Source organism: Sinocyclocheilus grahami, unplaced genomic scaffold (assembly GCF_001515645.1).
Source record: "Sinocyclocheilus grahami isolate Dianchi unplaced genomic scaffold, SAMN03320097.WGS_v1.1 scaffold491.1, whole genome shotgun sequence".
NCBI classification, from domain to species: Eukaryota; Metazoa; Chordata; class Actinopteri; order Cypriniformes; family Cyprinidae; genus Sinocyclocheilus; species Sinocyclocheilus grahami.
The window spans coordinates 384,555-409,474 of record NW_015505670.1 but is presented as its reverse complement, the minus strand read 5'-3'; the positions used below and the strand labels follow the sequence as shown (position 1 = coordinate 409,474).

The following is a 24,920-nucleotide window of genomic DNA, read 5'->3' as shown; positions in this document are numbered from 1 at the left end:
ACGCTCTTCAGCTTGCGCAGAGTTTAACTCTAAAAATGTGGTTCTGCCGACATCGAGCAGAAACTCACGACTATATGCGCGCTTAGAAACAAATTAACTTAACTTCAACTTAGTTTGTAATGTTGCTGTTTGAGCATAAAAAAGATCTCCCCAAAACAAAACCAAGACTTTGTAAAAGAGCATAATAGGACCCCTTTAATATAGGGAGATAAGATGGTCTGTATTGGATCACATGTGCTGTAATAACCAATCACATTACAGCCTTGACACCATTGAATTTCAGTCAGGGTTGTGCGACACTCAATCGCCGTTTACAAAGTCAATAGCTGTGTCCGAAATCGCCCCTATACCCTTAAATAGGGCACTATTTGAGGGAACAGCCATTTTTAGTGGGGTCCAAACCATAGTGGACGTTCTCGAGTGCACTCATTCAATCCCACAATGCACTGCAAAAACGAGTGTACAACTGGTGCACGCTCAACGGCTAGAGAATGCCCATAATGCACCGAGAGTCACGCGCCGAATTAATTCCCGCATCTCGCCAGAAGATAGCGCCCGCAGCTGAATAATCAATCCGTTCATTTTTACAAAGCGCTCATCCATGGCGTACAGCACAATGTACCTACAACAGGGGTATAAATTAATTGTAAATTTATTATTAAATTGTTTGATTAGGGTTTATACATAATTTCCGTGACAGAGTTCAAGATAAATCCTTTAATCTTACTAATGGAGCTGCTTGCTAGTTTCAAATGATTAATAAACAGCAAGCACAAACTATGCAAAAGCGGCATTCCTTCCGGTGCACTCAGTGTCCGAATTCACTAACGTTACTCGTTTTCATTCACTCCTTCTAGTGAACTGAATCAGTGACCTAATGTAGGGAATAGTGAACGAGGGTATTCGGAGCGTGCGAAATCGTCCCTGGAGCTTTCAGTGAAGCGCGGGTCGAGGCTTCGGAGCGTGCGAAAGCGTCCCTGGAGCTTTCAGTGAAGCGCGGGTCGAGGCTTGTATCGCTTCAGAGCAATCGTGCCATTGATGACGTCTGAAGCCTCGCTTGGCCAGACTGGTTCAGGAAGCGGCTCAAATCTTGTACATTCACAGTCCTCTGCCCTATTAAACTCAGCCACTTTCCAGTTTTAGGACACTATTATAATGACATGGCTTTTAAAGACTACTTAATTTCTAAATCTCAAAAGGTGGAAGTCAGGACTAATAGACTTGGCCTGGAAAAAGGACATGGTATGATAGCTTGGCATTATACAGTGCAAAGGATATCTGGCCTTCTAGATGTAAAGTAGGCTATAACAATGGGCCTCCTGGGTAGTTGTCATTATTATTTGTTGGGTCCTGTGTTTGTGAATTGCTCTGGTGTACTCCCTCTTTTTTAAATTGTATTATAAATATATACACATACATTATGACACAAAGTTCAAAAAACTTATGTTTGAAGAAAAATGTTTTTTTTAGCTATGTAATATATATAATGTATTACATTATGCATGATCAAATATAAAGATTTCACAGTGATTTGATTCTGTAAAGTTTTTTTTGGGTTACTTACAACATTACTGTAGTAAAACCATGTTTTACTACATGAATACATTTGAAGACGAGCAGAGAGTATAGAATACTAGATAAAAAATTAGCTAGCTAGAATACATGCATATTAACAGCGTAAACATGAATTAGCCATGCGACCATATAATATGACTAAATGTTAACAGATTAAGTGTATCAGCAATCATACATTTCTTAGAAATATATTTGACCTAGGTGACGAGGATCACTCAGTCGCTTTGTGTCAAACTCAATGCAGTTACGGGGTTTTTGACCAGTGAATGTGTGCAAATGTGCATTTTGTCCGTCATTAAAACGGCGGCGGTACGTTTTCATCACCAGGTGTTTGTTGTAGCTATATATATATATATATATGGGCACAGCACTCCGTTTCAAATACATAAATTATGAGCCTTTATAGACATAGTGTTTCTTGCGTAAAGAAAACGCTGTACTTATTCAAACAACAAGATCTGTATGTACCCTTGCAGACCTTGTTCAGCTGCTGTGGAACTTCAGTTCATTCAGGCAAGATAGAGGGGGTGGAGTTATGAGCTTTACTGACAGTTTGAGCGGATCCAACAAGATTTAGTCACGAGCTCTTTTAAATACCTTTCATTAGCTAAATATTTGTAAAGCAGACAGACAGATGTAAAGGGTGACCAATATGATTGATTTATGGAAGAAGAAAAAAACACCAAAAAAAGGGCACTTCGGAGTGTAAGGGCAAAAAGGGCATGTGCTCTGCACAGGTTGAGCCCTACCTGTGCACGTGCCTGCACAGTTATGTTGTACAATCATTATATACCACTAGAAAATACACATTATATTCATATAAATAGATTAGTCTATGTGGAAATTTATTTATTTTTTCTTCACCATTATTTCTAAGCCTTAACTGGCGCAAAATACAGTGTATTACAGATCACATCAGGTCATCTATAATGTATCTGCTTGTTTTACACTCTTTGGCCAGCAGGTGGTAGTGTGAGCAAATCAACCCTTTTGTGAACCACTTGGCTACCTCTACGAGTTCTTGTATTCTATGTTTAATAAAATAAAAAATAAAAACTTGGCTCTTGGCTGAAAAGCTTCAATGCTTCATCTCGCCATCACTACCGTGCTGTTTCCTCTAAAAAGCTGTTTATTCATCGTAGTGAAGCCTCTCCTCCATTGACATCCATTAACAAGAAACCGGCCTCTGGTCTCCTTTCCCGCATACTGCCAGACCGGAAGCTTTTTTGCTAATGGTTGCAGGCTTGCCTTCGGTTTCCACAACACAACACGCCCACTAGAAACATCATTATTATAACAAGTCAGACTTGTCATTTCCTGAAAGAAAAATGACTGCTTACGGTCCAGCATGAAGATACAAATATGGTTTGCCTTGTTGAGATTATAGTCTCATTATATTCTGTTTTTGCGGTTGAGAACAGAGAGGTAGGTGTTATTGGGTCATTATAATTGTGATATAATGCAATTCCAAATATTCATTTTTATAAAAATGATGTAGTGTTGAGTGACCAGCGCGCAAAGAGAGATTTGTTAAAATGCACCTCACATTAATACGGTTAACCTGTATAAGTTTTTTAGAAATGAAATGTAATACATTTAGTCACTGCATTATTATATTCATTGTTATGGTTCAGAGGCAGTCCTGGGCACAACCTCACATTTCATCCAAAAGTGAACATTCTATCATTATTTACTCGGCAACACAGCTCTTTCCAAACCTTTCTTTCTTCTGTGGAACTCAAAATATGATTCCTTGGTGTTTTGGCGACCTTTGATTTTCAATGTTTGGACAATGGACAAAACAATGAGAGATTTCTCCGAATATTTTCTTTTATGTTCCAAAGAAGAAAATGATACAGGTTTGGAACAACATTGGGTTAAGTTAAGTAAATGACAGAAGCTTGTTTTCTTTTTGAGCAGGTCCCATCAAAATGTTACAGATGGAGCTCCTCATCACAAATGTAGCTGAGCTCCTCACTGCTGCTGTACAGGAAGCGTTGCAGCTCATGTGTCAGGCTGTGTTGGAGTATCAGAAAGAGTCTGCCAGAACACGCCTGGAGAATCAGAACCTCCAGCAGAAGCTCAAAGAACTCCAGGAGAGGACGACTGGGGATTCGAGTGAGATTTTGAAGAGCTTATAGTTGTGGAATTAACTTGTCGTCGTAGTCGTTTATCTGTAAAAATGTTCAGTCATCATTTTTTATATTTTTAGATGAAGTCCAGAAAGTCTCTTTTCCCATTGACAAGCCTCATTCAGGGGAGGATCATGCGCAGGAAGATCTCATTTATCATGGAGATTCAGCTGTGAGCAAGCAGCCACAATGTCTAAGTGACAGTCCTGTTCATATAAAGCTGGTTTTAGATTAGATTAATGCAGACAACAAACATCATTCTCTGCAAGGGACCTGTAACTATTCTTTAAAGAACCAAAGACCCCTCTCCAGGGTAAAGAGTAGCCCTCCAAGAAAAATCCCAAAGCCTTTACCTGGCAGCAGAGAGAGTCCAGCAACCAGCAACACTGAGTCACCACTGGGCTCAAACCGAATCAAAGAGGAATCTAAACCAGAGCCTCTGGAATGTTCTGTCACAGAAGAGACAGACAATGTGACAACACAAGCTCTTGTAGTTCCTATGCAGGATGTTCCTCAAGCAAATGAACACAACCAGCTGCCTGTCGCGTCCTTTTCCAACAGCGTTGTCCACTATAACCAACCTAGCAAATTACTAAATTCTGCTTCCAAACACATTCTTAGGTCACTAGTAGAGAATATGGTCCAAACGGGGGGCATTCACAGCACTCCCAGTGTCAGTGAGGACAGGAATATTCTGCACAGGTGCCATGTGTGCAGTAAGACGTTTGCAACGCCCTCCAGCCTCGGAGCACACTTCGTGTGGCATTCAAACGACAAAGAGACATTTGTTTGCAAGTGCTGCAGGTTCAGGTTCAGTCATTTAGCCGATCTGAAAAAGCATGAGCGCATTCATACAGGAGAAAGACCATATAACTGTGGACGGAGATTCAACCGAACAGAGAATCTCAGAAGACACTTGAGGAAAGTTCATTATGGAGCAGTGCTGTGAGCTTTAAATTCACAGCATTTATCTTAGCATGTTGACTTTGGATCATTCAACAAAATCATTGCTTATTCATATCTCAAAATTAAATAGCTACTCGGTCCATTAAGACTGTTTTCTCCCACTTTTAATATAATATGTTGCCAGCTGTTTCCATCAAATTGCATTAAAATAAATATGAGTCAATATCAGTGATGTAGTTGAAATATAATAAATGTGTATTATTTTATCATACATTTTTCAAATGATACCAGCAACTGTGTGTGAAAACCTTGTGAAGACTTACAGAAAATGTTTGACCTCTGTCATTGCCAACAAAGTGTATATAACAAAGTATTGAGATGAAATTTTGTTATTGACCAAATACTTATTTTCCACCATAATTTGCAAATAAATTCTTTAAAAATCCTACAATGTGATTTTCTGGATTTTTTTTCTCATTTTGTCTCTCATAGTTGAGGTATACCTATGATGAAAATTACAGGCCTCTCTCGTCTTTTTAAGTGGGAGAACTTGCACAATTGGTGGCTGACTAAATACTTTTTTTCCCCACTGTATGTGGTAAAATTCTAATTGATCAAAGTGCAGTGTTCCACTGGATTCTTGATTTCAATATTGTATTAACGGCAAAGTTTTTTAATTAATCTGTGTGGCTTTGTGTGTGTGTGTGTGTAATTCTTTTTTATAAAAAACACACACGTACACTACTGTTCAAAAGTTCAGGGTTGGTAAGATTTTTTTTTTTATGTTTTTGAAAGCAGTCTCTTGTTCTCACCAAATCTGCATTTATTTGAGCGCAAAAACAGTAATATTATGAAATATTATAATTTTTTTATTTAAATATAATAAATATAAATGTAATTTATACCTGTGATGACTAAGCTGAATCACTTAAACTTTTATCACTGATGAATGCAGTTGTGCTGCTTTATATATATATTTTTTTTTATTTTTTTATTTTTGCTCCGACCCTGTTATCCTTTTCCCAGTGGGCAATTGATGTTGAAAAGATATCAAATTGACGTCAAAAAAATTGGCATGATGTTGATTTTATGTAACTTGAACGTCAAGCATATTGGCCTACATATACATAAAACCAATTTCAGTGTGGCATTAACTTCCTATTTTCACCCAATTACCACTGGAAGAAATTGCGGTCCAAACTGAATTTAAAATGATGGTACAGCATCTTGATCAAGTCTTGACTAATACTTGACATCAAATTGATATCAATGCCTGCTGGGTTTGTTTTTATTTGTATGGTTTATTTAAGACACTGACATAAATCTGCACACTTTCAGCTCTGCAGCGAAGCTCTTGCAAATCATTTAAAACTGACAAATGTTTCAAAGTGAATACCAGTGGAAACCAAAACATCCATATTCCATTTCTTTCATAATTTGCTTCAGCTTCTCTTTTTGCTCCATTCCACACGCCATTCGTTCCAGTCCAGTAGTGTCCAGTCTGTTTGCCACTTTGCTTGATCCAGTTCTGACAAAGATAAACAAAAGAAAAATGATTTTTTTTTTGTTGACTCTCAATAGAAAAGTTTATTACAACATGTATTATATTTACCTTTTAGGAATGTCTGGAAAATTTGATTAATCATCTTATGACTCTGTGATACTAACTCCCATGGGTCTGGAAAATAAAACAGTGTCAGAGACCTAAAGGTGGCACCATATTTAATTTTTGACAGAAATGAAAACGAGGCTGTGAGGGACAGAAATACAGTGCATTTGATGGATTGTGCTGTTGTTTAACAACATACCGACAGTTCAGGAGATTAAATGTCTACCAGGAAAAAAAATCAGTAGACAAAATCTTAATAAAGTTGTGAAAATATGTGACTGAAGACCTTTATACAGTGTGAGCCACTGAAAAAAAACTGTAAGCCTATCCCTCACAGCCTTGCTTTCATCTTTGTTCATTTTAATATGGTGTCTAACCTGACTTAAGGTCTAAAGAAAAGAGGCTACCATCCCTTGATCAGCAAGTGTAACCAGTACTGTGCATCTAAAGTTAAATATGAAATGAAGGTCTTTTTTTTATCACAATTGAACAAGTGCTTACTCTTAATGTTTGAGAGCTGCTTGAGTGCATCACCCAGAGAGGAATCATCATGCAGCACAGCACGAAGACACAAGGCCTGACATGCTGCCATGATTTCATCATGCACAGAAGCATCGCTTCCCAGACAAACACAGACGGTACCTGGGGAAAAATGCATCTCATAAATGTGTCATTGCTGTTCTAGCTGAGTAATAGTTAGGCATAAATTCTCTAATATCGTTTTAGATCATGTTATTATTATGTCTAACGTCTGTTTATATAGCAGAATTGGGGAGGTTTTTGTACCATTTTTGATTGCAATGAGATACGGTTTGCTGTTGTTCTTCAACGCCAGCTGCAGTTCTCCTGGCCTTTAAGTCAAAAATAAATCATTTTAATAGTCGATACAGTTTTCACATCACAACAACAATACGTTTTGATTTAGTGAATGAATATAAAAGCAGATAAACAGACTCTTGAACAATGTCTCCAAGCCTCACACCCAACTTTATGGGAACTGTCTTTCCAAGCGCTGAAAAGAGGAATATAATTTTGTTAATTAGATGTGTAATGAATGAATCAGATTAAATGAACAAGACAGGCATTTAAAAGTGATCAGGTTTTAAGGCCATACACAAGAACACAGGCTCCTTCTCATTGGCCTCCACTGGACTGAGCAGTTGACCATCAAGCAGGTACCGATGAAGGACTATGGACAAGCGAGCCTCATTAAGCGTTTCCATAACAACAGAACGAACAGCTTTGTAATTGGCAAACAGGTGGAGAGCAGTGAACAGGAAGAACAGGATGAACGTCAACCTGAATGAAGAGCACAAATCAGTACAGTATCTACTACACGTTCATGTAGAGCGTTGCTTACATATCTGGGTGTAACTCACAATGGGTTATCGGTTACAAGCGGGATGAGTGCAAGGCTGACCAGCAGTCCTGCCAGGTTCACCAGGGTTTCCTTGTCAGGACAAAAAAGCAGAGAAATGATACACTGATACATGAAACCACTGACACACATTTTGACCTCAACTTCACACACTAAGAGGGAATTTACAAGAAAAGCTATTATGAAGCATATGAGAGAAAGTGAACAAAAACCTGGCTCCCATCTTTGGCGGAGATATCAGCCATGTTGTTTCTACGAGCTTGATGGACAGTTAAGGCAGCTCTTGTTGCTCCACCAGCAACTCCTACAATGGACTGGAATGACAGAAATAGAGGAATATGCATATATATTTACTGTCAAGCTGATTTAAGGTTTAGAGGAAGATGCTGGTGATATTGTACCCTAAATATTCCAGCAATGCAGACAATAAGAGTGAAAAAAGGAGGGAAATGAGGGGCTGCAATCTCCATGAACATTGCCACGTCATTAAGTATGTCAGCGAAGAGCCTGAAAAGACAAATAAGACATTATTATGTAAAATATTTACGAAAAGTATTACATTCAAATGTTTATTCAAACTAAAACATTAAAGTCTATGATCTAAGTCTAGTATACGGTACCTCCATTTTTTGGCTTCAGAATCTAACTTGCTCCTGAAATACAAGGTCACAACTACCGTAAGTACAACAAAAACAAAACATCTTCACAATCTGAATGGTGGGTCAAATATTACCCTTTGAGCCAAGCAAAAAGTATTCTTCCCAGCATCCCTGTTCCATCTGAGCAAAGAAGGAGAAAAAGGTTAGAAAAGCATGCATTTAAAAAATAAGAAATCAGTGCAATCAGTAATTTGTGCACATACCCCTTAGCAGCCATGTTATTGTAGCTGCTGCAACTGTTGCTTCTTGATTTCCAACCCCAACACCCCTCAGTGAAGCCTGAGTAGCGAGTGTGCCAGACAGAGAGCTGGAAAATGCCTTGGAAAACAAAAGATGGTGCTATGATGCCAATATATATATATATGTATATGTATATATATATATATCAGGGGGGTCAATTAGATGTTTTTTTATAAAGAAATTAGTACTTTGAAAGATAGATTAAATTGATCAAAAGTAACAGTAAATACATTTTTATTGTTACAAACAATTTCTATTTCAAATAAATGTTGTTCTTTTGAACTTTCTATTCGTCAAAGTACCCTGAAAAAAAATATCAAGCAGCACAACAGTTTCAAAACTGATAATAATAAATGTTTCTTAAATCTAAATCGGCATATTAGAATGATTTCTGAAGGATCATGTGACACTAAAGATAATTAATTACATTTGAAAATATATTTAAATAGAAAACACTTTGCATTTCTTCTGCCAATAATATAGGTACATTTTTTATAAGTTTGCCCTAATTTGTTTATCTTTATGTTTGGCTACTGAATTTCCCCCCAAAAAAACAAAATAAACGAAACTTCAGCACTACACGAGTGTCAGATCTACAGGACATGTACCTGCACAGTGTCCCAGAGCTGATACTGCAAGTAATCCTCACTGGCGCTCTCAGGATAGCCCTGTGGCAGAAAAACACTCTGGGAGAGGAGAGGAGAGGAGAGGAGAGAGCATGTTAGTGATGTCTCAGAGAGTTTATTTATAGGATCTGAGAGACGTTCATGTTTTTCTGTGTCAGTCACGCACTTTAAACACGCCAGAGATTGAATTTCCCGCCAGTCTGCCGTCCAGTGCGTCCTTCTGTCTCTTCATCCTCCCATCCTTCAACAGGTATTTCCATGACTCCTGTGAGCCATAACGCTCTGTGGCAATCACCCCTTCACAGTCCTCCATCTCTGCCATCTGCACATCAGTTAACACGTCCGAATTAAAAAACAAACGAGCAAAGTAAAAAAAAATCAATACCTTCAGGTCTTTGAATTTTCACACTCTCAACTGTAACAGCAGTCTCACACTTTGCACCTTATGAACATTATTTAATAAATTATATATTTGAATGCAAAAATGTTTTCTATATGATGTCACGCTATGCAGTTTAGCACGCTAAGGACTAAAATGACTATAACGTAAACGAGTTTCAGTAGATTTGATTGTAATCGCCCACCTATCTTTTCTTCCGTGTTTAGACTGTATCGCTACGTCATGAGCATGTCACGACTTCTGATTGGCTCATGGAATTTTACGTAGGCAGTTTTCTTCCCGTAAAAATGGACGCGACCATTTGTAAATTCTGTGGGTCTGGCTTCCGGTCTCATCCGCGTCCAGCTATTTTTTAGCTTTACAGAACCGCTCGTTTTGCTGCTTGATATTGAAAATTGGCGTGTCTTACCATATTATTTGAATGTGTTGTCTTAATTACGAACACACTGGTTTATAATGCAAACAGTTTTACGGTTTACTGCACGTTGTTATTCTCGTTAGCGGCTAATGAACCGGAAGTCTTGCCCATAGGCTTACTTCCGCGTTGAAGAAAAAGGTGGATAAATAAAAAAGCAAAAAGGATGTATAGAATTTTTGAAACCTTTCTTATGAAAATTTCTTATGGAAGTTATCACCTTTATTTGACCCTCTAACTCTAACACTTTTCATTCTACTTTATCTATATCTATCTTCTTTTTTTATTTAAAAAAACACTAGCTTTCTATTTTTTCTATTCTATCTACTTGATTTTCTTTGTGTGTGTGTATAATATATATATATATATATATATATATATATACACACCTTGCTACTGTACTGCGTTAGGCTAACCGAGACTTGTCATTTGCACTTATATATTGTTGCTCTTTTGTTAGATTTGACTGCTTTTATTGTCCTCATTTGTAAGTCGCTTTGGATAAAAGCCTCTGCTAAATGTAAATGTAAATGTAAGTTATCCCCTGTAGTTTTTTTCTCCTTTCTTTTTTCTGTTTGTTCCTTTGATGCTATTATGAATGTAATTTAATTTAGAATAGTTGAAAACACTGTCATCCTCTATATATGTATGTTATGTTACTGTTCTTGTTAGCTGTTATGCAATTAAAAAAAATTATAAAATGAAGTGAGAAGATTCTCTGTGTATGACTGTCTATAAAGGCTGTAGTAGTTTTGTTCTCTTAATTTCCTCATTTGCGTGGTTGTCGTACACAATGATTTATTTAATTTTGTTTGTGAATATTACATTTAGTTTAATTTTGTTTGTAAACAAATATATTGTTCTTTATAAATTCATGCAGCTGCAATTTTTCTTCTTTCTTTCTTCTAATTAAATTAACAAGGAAAACAAGTGGGAGAGATTTAATCAGTGTTTGTTTTTTAAGCTGTCTGGCCCCTCCTGACCTCAGTGTCTGTCTTGCTGTTAATGTGTCAGTGAACATTTGGGCGGCGTTATGCAAATCTTCCCACATAGCGACGTAGGTATGTGGGGGCGTGTTAGAACGAGCCGTTTTAGGTAGGCGTGGTTGACTCTTAACTTTTATAAAGAATATCTCTTTGGATTTGAGACTTTAGTCTTTGCAACTTTACAGATCTTCTTTATGCACCAAGAGCTTGTAACACTCCAAAGAGAACTCCTTTAACACATGCAATCTCTGTTTACAAAAACAAGCCCTGCAGGGGCCTCAGCTTACTTGCCAGGAACTTGATTCTTGTGAGGTTGTGATTGCATAAATAGAAAGAGAAAGAAACAGTAATGGAGAAAATGAGTAATAGTAGACAGTGTGTCATGAAGTCAAAGCTTCTGTGTTACAGTCTGCACACACTCATGATTCACAGGGGCAACAAGGTGTGGTAAATAGACAGATAAACGTAAGACCTAAAGAATGTGAGTGGAAGAAGTACTTCAAGCTGGAGTGGATAAGAAAAGTGGGAGGGAACATTGAAAAAAAGTGGAGGTGTGGTGTTTCATTGTCACTGTTGTAAGTAAGTAGTTCAAAGCATTTCTTTCACACTCTGTCTCCTCAGAGGTCGAAACTGGAGCTAAAGAAGCTGTACTAAATATTTCACATACATAATTGACAATTAGAGGAAGTTTGGATGGGAAGTCATCTCGAGTCAAGTTGTGACAACGACATGTGACATCTTTGTGAAAGGACACTAGAACTTCTGTCACTACATAAACTGAAAGAGTTATTAGCAGAGTACTGATCACTAGCCAATTTTTTTTCCCAAGCAAAAACATCAAATGTATTTGGTTATTAATTGGTAATTTCTGGTTGACCTAAGGAATTTTGGACCCTTCTTCCCTCAAGATCAAATCTGGGCAAGTCTGTAAGTACTGAGATCTTTAGTTTCAATAACTGAGTTTCAACCGGCATGTTTTTTTGATTTGCTTATCATCTTTCTGGAGGCAGACTTTACATTGCTGAGATTTCGATTTATAATGAGTCTAACCAAAACTATCAAGTGAGATCTGTCATTACTCTCTTGTAATACAGATGCCAGTTACTGTCAACATGACTCTGTCTCTGTCCATACCTGTTTTTCAAGCCCCAGCACAATAAGAGATAATAGAAACTCACTTCACCTTAAATACTTTGAGGATGTTGGAAAACCCCTTTTATATTGTTCCAATATACATATATTCTTGCACTTTTGGTGTGTATATAAGCCTATATATATTATTATTATTTTTAATTACCCCTATTACTATTAAAACTGAAAGCAAAAAATCACTGTAAAGAACCAGTTAAACCAGCTTGTTATAAATCACTGCTTGGCTCACTAATTCACTGGTAGATGTTTACAACTTGATTCAGACAGAACTTGAACTACACTGTATCCATTGTAGTATAAAGTAACTTCAAAATCATCAAAATACAGTAATGCGCCATTACTTCCATGCTGACTCCCCTATATTTACACTGTTATTTGTTACTTTGAACAGAGATGTGTGCGAACGAACTACAAGAAGTGAAAGTTGATCATGCTTTACTTGAACAGCCTGAGCCGAGGGCTGACTCGAGCAGTGTCGCCTGTCAGGACATCTGTAAGGACACAGACCATCGCAAATTAGCCATTTGCAGCATCATATGTGGCCTCTCCTGTCTTGGAATGATGTCCCTTATGTACTCCGTCAAGGTATCTATGATTATTATTTCAGTATTATTGAAATATCAGTGCTGTACAATTGTATTACTGCACTACTATTGTAATAAGTACTAAGCTCTATATCAAATTAAACTTATTTTTAAACTTAAATAGGAATTATTTACATTTAGTAACCCACCCATGCAATCAAAGATCTGAGTGCAGACAAACTCAAGATGTGAAATGAAAATAAACACTTCAATTGGCTTCCTTAAGCAAGCTTATTTTCATGAGAACCTTATTAACAATTTTTGTTTGTTCTTATCTTATATACTTATCCTACATAACTTCAAAAGACTCTCAGCTAAGATCTGTTGCCAGTAAAATAGATACAGTTGGCAAAGACGAGACACAATGAAACAAAATAGTACCATGAACCTTAACTGTAGTCAGTGATGAAAGAAACTTATCATGCACTAATATAATCTAAGAATCTAAAAAGTTGAAATCTGACACCTTTCCTAATTTTTTCAGGCCCGAGAGACAAGAAAAAGACTTCAAAACAAAGATTGTCCAGAAACACGAGAGATGATTAAGAAATACTCAGAAAAGGCGTGTAAATGGGGTATTGGGTCCATTGTAGCCTGGGTGGTTTTAATTCTCATCTTTCCATTGCTGGTGGGATTTCTGTCCTATATTGTAACCTTCATAGACTGACACTGAAGAAGCTTTTCTACAGTTAAATGAGCAACCAAAGCAAATGAACTGTAAGAGTGCAGAAACAGACTCTTTCATTGCTCACACTGCATCTAGACTATCCAAAAAGTTACTTGATGGCAATAGGTTGGTCAATAATGGTCATTATTTAAATTCACTGTGGGTTTCGAAAGGTGCTTGTCCTTAGTCTGGATCAAAGGTTCACAACGTCCTACCCATAATATAAGAGGATTCAACAGCTCAACATTTGCATTGCAATTAAATCACTGCAATTAAGCCAATGCAGGTAGTTCAAAATGGTACAGCAACTTTCAGGAATTTGTTACATGCATGAGATGGAGCCATGCATAAAACCATCCGTCCAGACAGAAGCTACTGCTACACTTCAGCAAGCTGGTTTTATTTATGCTCTTACTGCAAACTGGAAATGAAACATTGAGACACTCACAGAGAGCATAACATTCAAATGTTGAGATATGGATGTGGTTACATTTTTAACATTCTGTTTTTGTAAATAAGTCGTACTGTTTCAATACTTTGTGCTTTTGATGTTTTGTACACTGCATGTATTTCAGGCTTTGTAATAAAATGTGTAGCAGTCAAAATGCATCTGCTCATTGTAAGCGTCTTACAAACAACTCGACAAAACACTAAAATACAAAACAGTTCAATCGTATTCTATTATAAATACAGAACGCAGACATCTATCAAACAAGTTTACACTAATCATTCAACATGTTCAAACACCACAAACAGTATTATAAATCACTACATCAAAGATAAACAAGACTAAATTAAGTGAATGGACTATATTTAGAGTGCCTGAGTAAAAGCACAGAATGCATTAAACTTTTAAATCCTTTATGCTTCTCGATGAGAAGTATAAAGCATAATTTCAAACCGAACAATGCAAACTTTCAATGCTGTCACTTCAAAGGCCTTTGTGCCGTCTCCCTTATAATGAAACACACAGGGCATCCTGAGAGTGTATTAATAAGGCATTAATTTAAACCAAAGAAGTTTAAATGTTTTAAAAGAGGAATATACTGAGAGAGGAATGGTTTACGAGTGACCTGGTGACTCTTACTTTGAAACACTTTCTGATACGGAGATGTGGTGAGGAGGAATTAGAGATATTTTAAACATATGCCACAGATTATAGTAAACAAGTGCTTGCTTTGAATGGTTATAAAAAGACAAAACAGAGTTGTTTCTTGTTACATCAGTCCAATCTACAAATAAACGCCATTACCTTGCAAAATATAAAAAGAAAGTGATGTATTTTTAAGATCTTTACAGTACATAAGTAATCAAAAAGATTTTACAGCCCTGCAAGTCTATTTATTGTTGATTTGACAAATTTACAGTTAATTTGAACATAATACACACAAAGCCCATTGTTTGGTACAGAACAATCAAGACCTCTGCCTCAGCCCGCAACCTGCTGCAGTGTCATCCAGGTGTCCAACTCCTCAAGCTTGGAGCAAAGGATGGACTCCAGCTGCTGCAAGGTGAGGCCATTCTCCACTCTGGAAGAGACCCCGACACCTCGTCTGGTTCTACAGAACCCAGCGTTCCTCTGTGCTCCAGCCCCCGCCATTATACCTACCAGAGGTTTCTTGGGCTTCCTGGCAACACCCACTTCAGGGAATTCGACAAAGCGCTTCACCTTTTTTTGGCCCACGACAGCCTGAGAGCCATCACGCCGGTTAAGAGGCACCTCAAATATGGTTTCTAAACGTCTGAAAAGAATTTGTAAAAGTTGCTTAATTGATCAGAGTTCAAAAGAGAAAGAATAAAACACCCCGCTGAAATCTCAAAATCTGAAAATTCTGTCATCATTTACTCACCTTCATGTTGTTCCAAACCCATAAGACTTGAAACACAGATGAAGATATTTTTAATGACACCTGAGAGATTTCTGCCCCTCAATTAAAAGTCCAGGCAACAAAAACTTAGAAGATCCAAAAAGGTCATAAAGGTGTCGTAAAATGAATCCATATGAATTGTGCCATTTAATCTAAGTCTTGTAAAGAGATGCGAACTCGATATGATGAACAGGTTTATTTTAGGATTTATTCACATATAAACACACATACATAGAGCACATCACACATCATATGGTAAACACAGAAACACACTGCAAAAAATGCTTTTCTAGCTTAGATCTTTTGTCTTGTTTCCAGCCAAAATATCTACAGTAAGTGAGTTTTTGCTTGAAACAAGCAAAATAATCTGCCAATGGGGTAAGAAAAATAATCTTATTTTCAAACCAAAAACTTCAAAAAAAGATTATTTTTACTTGTCTAGAAAATCCTTTTTGATTTAAGAATTTTTAGATATTTTGGCTGGAAACAAGACAAAAAAAATCTAAGCTAGAAAAGCATTTTTTGCAGTGCACAATTTGTGCGTGTTACATGCAAGAACAAATGTCATTGGTTCTCGTGTGTCTTGCACCCTTGTTTACCATATGTGATATGCTCTATGTATGCGTATTGATCACTGTTTAGATTGAAAGCCTAAATTAAATCTGTTCACCATATAGAGTGATCATATCTCTTCACAAGACTTAAGAGTAAACCATTTGATTCATATAGTTTTTTCCATTTGAATGGAGGGACAGAAACCTCTCAAGTTCAAAAATTATATATATATATATATATATATATATATATACATAATACATATTAAGTCACTGGTGATATGCGTATCAAACTGTGATATATAGTATGAAATAAAACTATGGCATAATTAGGATAGTTAAATAGAAGATCAAACGAATGCATTACCCCACATTTTTACTTCGGCAGTATAAGAACACACTGATAGCTTTAAAGCTGCACTAAAAAGGCATTACAATGGGCTATTGGGATATTCTGTCTGACCCCAATGTCTGTGAGTACTAAAATTCCTGAAGGTGAGGTACAATAGTGACAAATAAAGAAATTATAATAAAATCAATAAATGCAACCAGTCTGAAAAGAGTGCCAAGCACTTCATTTTTATCTTCCATCTTCTGTCAGTTTGATAACTAAATATACAGAGAACCAATAATAGGGTATATGTTGAACATCACCTGACCAAACCCAGAAAACAGGTCTCATCGCTTCCGCTTGTCGGAGAACGTGTTAACAGCCGTATTAAATAATAGCGATATCTATCTTTAAGATAATCAGTTAAACTAGCTAGCTATTTTTATATCTAAATATTAGTGAAAACTTTTAGATATCAATCCGCATATGTGATGGACATTGGTTATGATCATCATTGGTATGTATTTTGAAGGCATCTCGAGTAAAACTGCTTCATATTTAACGAAGCATATGCAAAACGCTTGAACCACAAGTGACGAGACCCGGTTAACAGAATACGGAAATCTGTTGCGCATAACCCCTATTAAGTTGATAAATGGGTAACTCAATTATTCAGAAAATAACTCATTTGGAAAATGTCTCACCCATCAGGAGGTTTGCTGAAGTTTTTGTTTGTGTAGATTTCCTCCAAGCTGAAATCCTTCTTCTTTATTCTGTGAAACACAAAGCAAGAAATGTATCTTTGCTGTGATGAAATACAGACACAGATAGATATGACCAAGCCTATAACCTTCTCTATCCATACACACCTGATGACCTTAGGAAGGCCCATAGGGGTGAGATTATTCTGAGGCTTTGGAATCTTTTTACGGATACGAATTGAGGACACCTTTCCACGCTGACCATCCTTGATGTCTGTCTGTTTACACAGAGAGCAAAAATGCAATTAGGATTAAGAAAAATGATACATTTTAGACCACAAATCAAATCTAAGAGAAAACTCACACCTTGATTTCAGAGTCTGATAATGCTTTCTCCTCAGAGATGGCAGCCGAGAGTTTAAGGTCAAAGTTGGATCTCTCTTCATCTATTGACTCCTCACACTCCATTTGAAGCACTCGATTGTCTCCTTCCAAAGAACTTTGTGAAAACGCACTTGAAAGAAGAAAAAGTAGGATTTTAACTGCGGACTTGCATCTTTTTGACATCTTCTTATGGGAAAAGATCTGAGATAATCAACATGCTAGATTATTCGATAACAGGTAATAAAAAGTAAGTATTCTCAGATAGGGAGGCTGGAAATTTGATAAATTACCTGCAGAGTGATGACACAGAGGCAGAAGGTGTCTCAGGGCTGGGAGTGACAGAGGAGGGGCCGGTTAAAGCATGACAGGACGTGAGGGTGGAAGAAAAGGGGGGACTGAAGGAGGATGGTGATGATGATGCGATAAAACTGGAGGCAGCTGAAACACTGCCAGAGCTGGTGGCGCTAGCATGACTACGCCCTTGGCTTGAGCTATTAGACAAGAACGCTAAAGGACTGGACAAAAAACATGAGGCAAGGGCTATGAGGGAGGAGGAGGGAGAATAAGGGGAAGAGGGGCAAAAAGGTCCACCCCGACTGGCAGGGTACACCTCCTTACGGAGACACAAAGGGGCAATTTCACGCTCAATCTCCACACTGCAGACGGTGTGCCGGCGAGTGCGCTTGGACGGAGAGTGAAGGTGGATGGGCAGTGGTGTGGGCGAGCTCTTTCTGCTGGGTGAGGTAGTGCTGATGTCATGCGTGTGGGACCGGGGTAAATGACAGTCACTGAATACTAGGGACGGGATTTCAGGGCAGGAGTAGCTGCGCAGGAGACGGTTGGGACCGCTACCTGACAATGATAGTACTGGAACAGCTTCCGTTGTCATTTCTTGGCTCCCCGCTTCATTGTTACCCCCAACAGCACCTATCCTTTTTTCAATGGAAACATATTTTCTTCTTGGTCGGATTACATTCTTTGTGGTTCTGTTTAGTTTTCTTTCTGAATGCACCGGAGCTGTTGAACCAGGTGACAAAATCTCCTGTATTTCTTTTTCTGCTTTCAGCCCAGAAATCCATGTCTTCTGCTTCTCAGCTGCAATAACAGACTGTTCACTGTGCAGTAGTGTTCTTTTTGAAGGTTTACTTGGCCCTGCTGGATCAACCACTGAAGTCACGCTGTAGTCCTCAAACTTGTGCTTGGGCAAACGAATGTTTCTCCTATGCAACGCAACACCTGTACTTTTAAAATGGCGTCTTGTTTTTCGAGTTTCAATGGTCTTCTCAGGCTCTTGTGGCTGCAGAGGCTGCCGAAATAATAGAGGTTCTGATGGACCATTCATGGTATTGTCAATCAGGACATTCTGTGTGCCATTCTGAGAGGATGTAGTTTCAGTGGCATCATCTTCATTGCTAGAGATCAGTAACGTCCTACATTTTAAATTTTTTCTCATCATCTTGTCCCGTCTCATTTGATCTGAGGTTTCAACAGAATTTTTCATCTCACCAGCTGCAGCATTACTAGTACCAACAGGCACATTTGAGTCTTGGAGTGGTTGCATTGTAGAAAACTCTTTCCTCTTTCTCCTAACCTGAACAAATGTTTCTTCCTCCTGGTTTATTTCCAGAGTGATGCCATTTTTTTTAACTTTTTTATTCCTTGCAGGTCTTCTCACTTTAGCATTCTGCAAATCACATTTCCCCCTTGCCTCTAAGTCTTTGTTTGTCTGAAGAGCTTCTCTGCATCTCTTTGGCCTCATTTCCCTGACAGAAGTGGTCTTTGGAGGGTCTGATACTTTAGCCGAGTGGTGTGTCCACTCCATACTGTTTTCAAATGGTGATTCCTTCATCTCCACATCCAAAGTCTTTGATCCTTTTGTTTTCACAAAAGTAGCCAATTCAGTGGAGGGGGGTCCAGCCGACCCTGACAGATGTTTCTTTCTAGGGCTTTTCCTTGAGGCCATACGTGAAAAAGATTCTTCCCTGCCAACTGTGCTTGTGTCTTTATCCATCAAATCAAAATCAGAGGAAGTGCTAAAAGAGACTCCAGGATCAGGCTTGTTTGCACAAGCTTTGTTTGTGCTACTTTCAGACTCAGGTTTCAAGAGGTTTGATTCCTCTTCTGAAAAGTAAGACTCATGACTATGTCCACAGGCTGTGTCACTGCTACAGGTCTGTCTCTCACCTGACAGATGATGCAGAACAATCAGCGGATCCATTCGAACACTGGCTTGCTTGGACACACACATGGCACTTACAGAATTCAAAAGTTTCTCTGTGGACAGATTTGGTCTAGTCCTGAGGAAAGGACTCTGTGCTTTACAAGGACTGGCATCACGTGTCCCATCCTGAAGGATGGCTTGTGAATGGCTTGAAGGACGGTCTATCTGATTTTCTTCATTTGGTGAAAACTCGCTGTGCATTTGAATATGATCCAATACTGGTTCGAAGTTGTCACTATTTTTTGTTCGAATTGTACAAAAATTCAGTCTCTGTGCAACTCTGTGGCGTTTTGGAGCAGTGTTGCATTGCACCTTTTCCGAAGAAGGCCTTTTTGGAAACAATCCATTTCTACATTTATCAGTCTCAGCCGCCTCAGTCCAGGTTGAATTTTCAGCATTTGTCTCTATCAACTGTTCATGGCGATCAGGAAGTGTGATCAAGGATAGAGAGTCACTGGGCTTAAAAAGCCGAACAGGGGTCATGACAATCTCAGTAAAGCTAGCTATCTTGGATTTGAATGACTGTAGAAGTGGGCCAAACTCCCATCTTTTTATTGCTGAAGGGCTCTCTGGGGACTCCCTCTCCATTGGCTTCTGGTCACGGCTTTGCTTCTTTGCGGGGCTGCCATCTCCTAACTGTGAGCTTATACAGGGTGATACCGGTTTGTGGTTTTCATCTCTAAAATAAAGAAACAAAAGACATTTAAAGCATGTTTGCTGGCTAAGGTTACAGATCTTAATTTTCTGTCTGACCCAGCATCACTCACTCTGTATATTGCTCCTCCATCTCAGCTTCAACTCCAGAGCTGGTCTGAAAACAAGAAAAAAAAGAAAAGTGGATTAAGACAAAAAGGTTTTGCAAGAATTTTTTAATTAATAATGAAAAGAAAAATATTTAAAAGATATTATAGAAAAACTCAAAGACACATTACAATTAGATTTTGAAGCAAAAGAGAATTTGAAAAACAAAATAACATTTAAAAATTACAGTATAATATAAAACTACTAAAATCGTATAGTTACTGAGAGGTCACAACCCATGCAAAGCTTCACTGGTGTGTAGTTATTGCCGAACAATTCAGGATCAATTTTTTTAAATAAACTCGGAAAAAGATTAAAAAGAAAATAAGCATACACCAATGAGTTCACGGCTGATCAATATTCAAAAGGCTTATACGTTATTGCGTAAGTCTATTTCACCATGGAGAAAAAGAATGGTTGTGGGGTTTTTTTTTGTTAACCTGACTTTTGCATTCAACAAAAGTCAGTAACATCTGATATTAAAGTGAATTTAATTAACTGTGAAGAACGATTTCTCCCACATGTCTCATACCTAGGGTTCACTTTTTGCTTTTGTGTAATTCCAAATAAAAAAAGTTGATATTACACAACATAAATGACTTACAATGTAATAATAAATTACTAGGAAAGATATTTTATAGATATTTATATTAAAGATATGAGAAATTTTCCTCCTACTGCATTACTGGAGTCATGTGATCACAGAACCAGTGTGTCGACTAGTGTCACAACTCACGGTCTACAATTTTCTCCCCTTTTGCATTTTTCTTTTTTCTCTGAATGTCTCACAAAGGTGTGCCACTGTTAGTTCCTTTATGTCCGTCTTCCCTCCCTGACACCTTCATATGGCTCTTATAACAGTAGCACCTTAATTAAAGGGTTAGTTCATCCAAAAATTAAAATTAGCTTGTGTTTTACTCACCCTCGAAGCATCCTAGGTGTATATGAATTTCTTCTCTCAGACGAATCCAGTCGGAGAATCAAAAAAAAGTGGGGCGCAACCAAAAAAAGGGGGGGGGGGGGGGGTTGTGAATAAATGCCTCCTGTAGTGAATGCATGTGTTTTTGTAAGAAAGATATCCATATTTCAAACGCTTTATTTGACGACTTGTGGACTGTTCAACTGCAACACCCGCTGACTGCAATGACAGAGCTTGGAATAGCCAGGACTATTTTTTATATAACTCCGACTGGACTAGGATGCCTCGAGGATGAGTAAAACACAGTCTAATTTTCATTTTTGGGTGAACTAACCCTTTAAGTTGTGACTTGTGTCTTGATAAAGTAGTGGTCAGTTAATTGTGTTGCAGTGAACAAGGAGAACAGTGAAGGGAGTGCTGAGGGATGACAAAAACAACATTAAATTACCATACTGTTTTCATCTTGTATGATGATGAGCTTAAGTGTTGAGGTTGTGGTGACTGTAACACTAATGACTGTAACACAAGTTCCAGTCACTAGACTTCACTAAGGATGAACAAAATGATAGAAAAAAGGGTTAAAACTAAATTATAGCTTGTAATTTCAATATATAAATTAATTAATATATAACCTTTATTCAGGAATTGTCACATTAACTGCATAGCCCTAGCAGGAACAAGTAAAAACACTTACTATTCCATACAATAATAAATACTGAGGGTTGAAACTGAAGTTTGAGGGTAAACAGTGTGCATAGTAAAGACAAGGTATGCATAAGCAAAGCAGTTTAGTGTCAAATGTCAACTGATATGATTACTAATCCACATATTAACTTAAAAAAAAAAAAAAGTTAAAAAGAAATAATAAATGTCTGTTTGACAATAATTTAGCATCTGCTCTTCAATATTACCTAGTCTACCAAAAACACAAATCTTGATTGAATAATTAGAGGGATAGTGATTAAATGAATTATTAAAGGGACTAAAAAAGGGACTTTCTCTCATATCGTTCCAAACCTGTATGACCATCTTTCTTCAGTGGAACAACCGAACAAAAACATAGTCCATCAACTTTCATTGCGTAGAAAACAAAAACACTGTGACATTTGTCAAAAGATTTGTTTATGAAATAATAGCAGACAGGTTTGGAATGACATGAAGGTGAAGAAATGATCACTGATCCTGCCAAGTCTCAAGAAGATTCATATTCCAAAATAACGTTTTGATCATAATTTTTCTGAACTTACATTGCATTTGGTACCTGTGTGAGAAGTAGATAGTATTGTAACTGTATTGTAGCATTGTAATAATATTGTCATGTGCTTGTGTATGTATTTGTAACTGTATTGTAGCATTGTAATAATATTGTCATGTGCTTGTGTGTGTATGTATTATATATATATATATATGTGTGTGTGTGTGCGTGTGTGTGTGTGAGAGAGAGAGAGAGAGAGAGAGAGAGAGAGAGATGGGTAGATTACTTACAAACTGTAATCCGTTACTGACTCCAAATTACATGATAAAAAATTGTAGTTAGTAATGTAATCAATTACATAACACATTTTAGGTAATATAATCTGACAATTTTTTGACTACTTTTAGATTACTTTTAACCTAACTTGTTTATCACATTGATTTAAATAGGATAATCTTGGACCATATTGTTATAAAAATAGAAAGAGTAAGAAAATATATTCCATTTGTTATTATTAACAACATGAAGCGCATTAAATTGTCAAGGTTTACCAAACTGGGTTCCTGGAGGAACTGCAGAGGGTTTATGAGTTTAATGAAAAGCTAATAATTAATTAAATCAAAATGTAAAATTAAAATAAATCATTTTAAAATAACATCAATCAAAATTTGAGGGGGGGTGTTTGGGTATTTTAGACATATTTTTAAACTACAATCATCCAACCTAAATGTACTGGGTGTAACAAGTTATAATGTTGTTGATTCAAATTCATATTGTGAGGAACATACTTAAAAAGAACGGATTTCAAACTCTGAATTGATTATATATATATATATAATCTTATAAAATCTACTCGTTCACGACCACAGAATGATGTAATAATAACAGGTGTACCTCTGTGTATACACCAGTACTGAATAGCGTAAGCTTTCATTTCACCTGCTGATTTATCAATCTCTCATTGAGCAATAGGACAAATCAACACAACAAACGTGTAGCAAAAAATACAATAAAAAAAGAATTAGAAGCATTATTCGCATTCATTAGTAACAACAACAAACAAATCGAACTCGAAAATAAATCGAAACCCTTTCAGTTGTCACACATTGATGTTGTGTACGGTGTATAATATAATATTGCAGTTCTGTTGTCAGGGCCACACATTTACTAATAGTTACTCGCGAAAAAATGATTATCTTGCAAACTAACGTTACACATCATACCGCTGAGCTCACTAACAGCAAAGTCCCTTTAAGGGTAGTCTATAGTCTTTGCTAACAGCCAGCACTAAGCTGAAAATCGGTAGAATTTGTTTTCTAATATTTTGCTTGGCGACCAAACTTAGTGTAGAACAGGAGTATTGCAAGTGTTCTCGTCGTTTGAACATGTTATAGCTAGCCGTGCGGTTAACCGACTCGACGTTCAGCACTGCTGCACCGAGAAGAGATCAAACAACAGCAGTCTCGTATCTCAGACGCACACTTCAGCGGAAAAACAAACCGTAACCGCAGTCAAACAGATTCCCAGCTCAATTCTCAACACACAAAAGACGGAACCATATTAATTCTTCGGGAGTTACAGTCATTAACTATGTTGCTCAGCAGCCGCTTTATTAGAAACATAAGTTTCCAGACACTGCTGTGGTTTTGTGTACGTCGTCGACGTAAATAGCGGCTAACAGCTATGCTGCTATCTACGCACAAACCCGTCAAATACATCGTATTAAAAGGGAATGTTACGATCTTGTACTTCAGACACAGATGTAAATGATATAAACTGCACACTAACCTAAAATCGTTTGAGGGGAAACGTGCGGTGAGGCTGTAAAAGCCTCTCCTTTAGGCGTTGTTTCTAAAACACCGATGTTTTTGTGACATTTCCATGCCGGACGGCGCCCGAGTTTCACCATTGCGCTGACTGTTCAGACCTATCAATCGGTGCGAGCGTGTTCCCGGTCTGTCAAAGAACCAATCAGAACCTCGCAAAGTATGAGAATGTACCGCCCCTCGGGTAGGCTATAACATTTCAGCCAATTAGGAACGTCCAGCGTCAAAGTTCTGCCAATTGGGTTTCAGGAGGGAGAATTGCAACCAATAGCGAGACCACAAATAGTCGTCTTTGTCCCCATGTGAACTTCAAAGTTTCCTTGGCATTTGTAGTGCCCCGCGGTTTGCATTTTGAATCTGGTGTGTAGCAAAATAGCAGCACTCTTTAAAATTGTAAATCTGGTCAGAATAGCTGTAACATTAGCCAGAACACCAGGTTGGATCCAGCCATAAAGTCTTTATTTTAAAACACATCAAACACAGGTGCACATTCTAGTGTATGTTTGTTCATAAAACAAAAGACAATTGTTGAAGAGTAAACAATTATTCAGAGAAGCCCTCTCAGATGGGCACAAGAAATCAAATAAAATCTGTAACAGAATTCATCCACAGATCATGTATAAAGTTCAAAGTCTATTCTCTTTGAGTTGTAGAATGGGGCATGTTCTTGGTCAATCTTCCTACAGTATACTCCATCCTTGAAGTAGCCTTCGTCCACCCAGTCCTGGAATAAAAGATACAGCAATATTGGTCAATGCCCATGTCAGACCACTCCAAACAAAAGAGCAATA

The 24,920-nt window shown here is 37.6% G+C and overlaps 2 protein-coding genes, 1 long non-coding RNA gene and 1 pseudogene across 8 annotated transcripts; 2 read left to right on the top strand and 2 right to left on the bottom strand.

Annotated features, from left to right (window-relative positions):
• On the bottom strand, positions 1 to 24,210 carry LOC107554128 (uncharacterized). Of its 3 annotated transcripts, none has more exons than XM_016236538.1 (8): positions 24,092 to 24,210; positions 20,156 to 20,199; positions 17,458 to 20,067; positions 17,150 to 17,297; positions 16,952 to 17,061; positions 16,787 to 16,855; positions 14,655 to 15,071; positions 1 to 11 (listed from the first exon to the last, which is right to left on the bottom strand). In XM_016236538.1, the coding sequence occupies exons 2-7, from the start codon at positions 20,173 to 20,175 to the stop codon at positions 14,759 to 14,761; spliced, it is 3,270 nt and encodes a 1,089-aa protein (XP_016092024.1). In that variant the 5' UTR covers positions 20,176 to 20,199; positions 24,092 to 24,210; the 3' UTR covers positions 1 to 11; positions 14,655 to 14,758. The 3 variants fall into 3 exon arrangements, with proteins under 3 accessions (XP_016092024.1, XP_016092023.1, XP_016092022.1); XM_016236537.1 differs by lacking the exon at positions 24,092 to 24,210 and adding an exon at positions 21,557 to 21,652; XM_016236536.1 differs by lacking the exon at positions 24,092 to 24,210 and adding an exon at positions 21,562 to 21,642.
• On the top strand, positions 2,940 to 4,809 carry LOC107554130 (PR domain zinc finger protein 1-like; annotated as a pseudogene).
• On the bottom strand, positions 5,599 to 9,786 carry rusf1 (RUS family member 1). Of its 4 annotated transcripts, none has more exons than XM_016236541.1 (15): positions 9,710 to 9,786; positions 9,292 to 9,447; positions 9,108 to 9,185; positions 8,463 to 8,577; positions 8,334 to 8,379; positions 8,221 to 8,253; positions 8,002 to 8,107; positions 7,813 to 7,914; positions 7,602 to 7,672; positions 7,337 to 7,521; positions 7,177 to 7,234; positions 7,009 to 7,073; positions 6,724 to 6,864; positions 6,226 to 6,291; positions 5,599 to 6,141 (listed from the first exon to the last, which is right to left on the bottom strand). In XM_016236541.1, exons 2-15 carry the CDS (start codon positions 9,445 to 9,447, stop codon positions 6,056 to 6,058), a joined length of 1,308 nt encoding a protein of 435 aa, XP_016092027.1. In that variant the 5' UTR covers positions 9,710 to 9,786; the 3' UTR covers positions 5,599 to 6,055. The 4 variants fall into 4 exon arrangements, with proteins under 4 accessions (XP_016092027.1, XP_016092026.1, XP_016092025.1 ...); XM_016236540.1 differs by having other exon boundaries at positions 9,292 to 9,449; positions 9,703 to 9,770; XM_016236539.1 differs by lacking the exon at positions 9,710 to 9,786 and adding an exon at positions 9,511 to 9,695.
• Positions 11,549 to 14,646, top strand: LOC107554131 (uncharacterized). The gene is made up of 3 exons (XR_001605032.1): positions 11,549 to 11,853; positions 12,470 to 12,663; positions 13,147 to 14,646. It is a non-coding gene; the product is annotated as an uncharacterized lncRNA (long non-coding RNA).
• Positions 24,211 to 24,920: the final 710 nt, after the last annotated feature.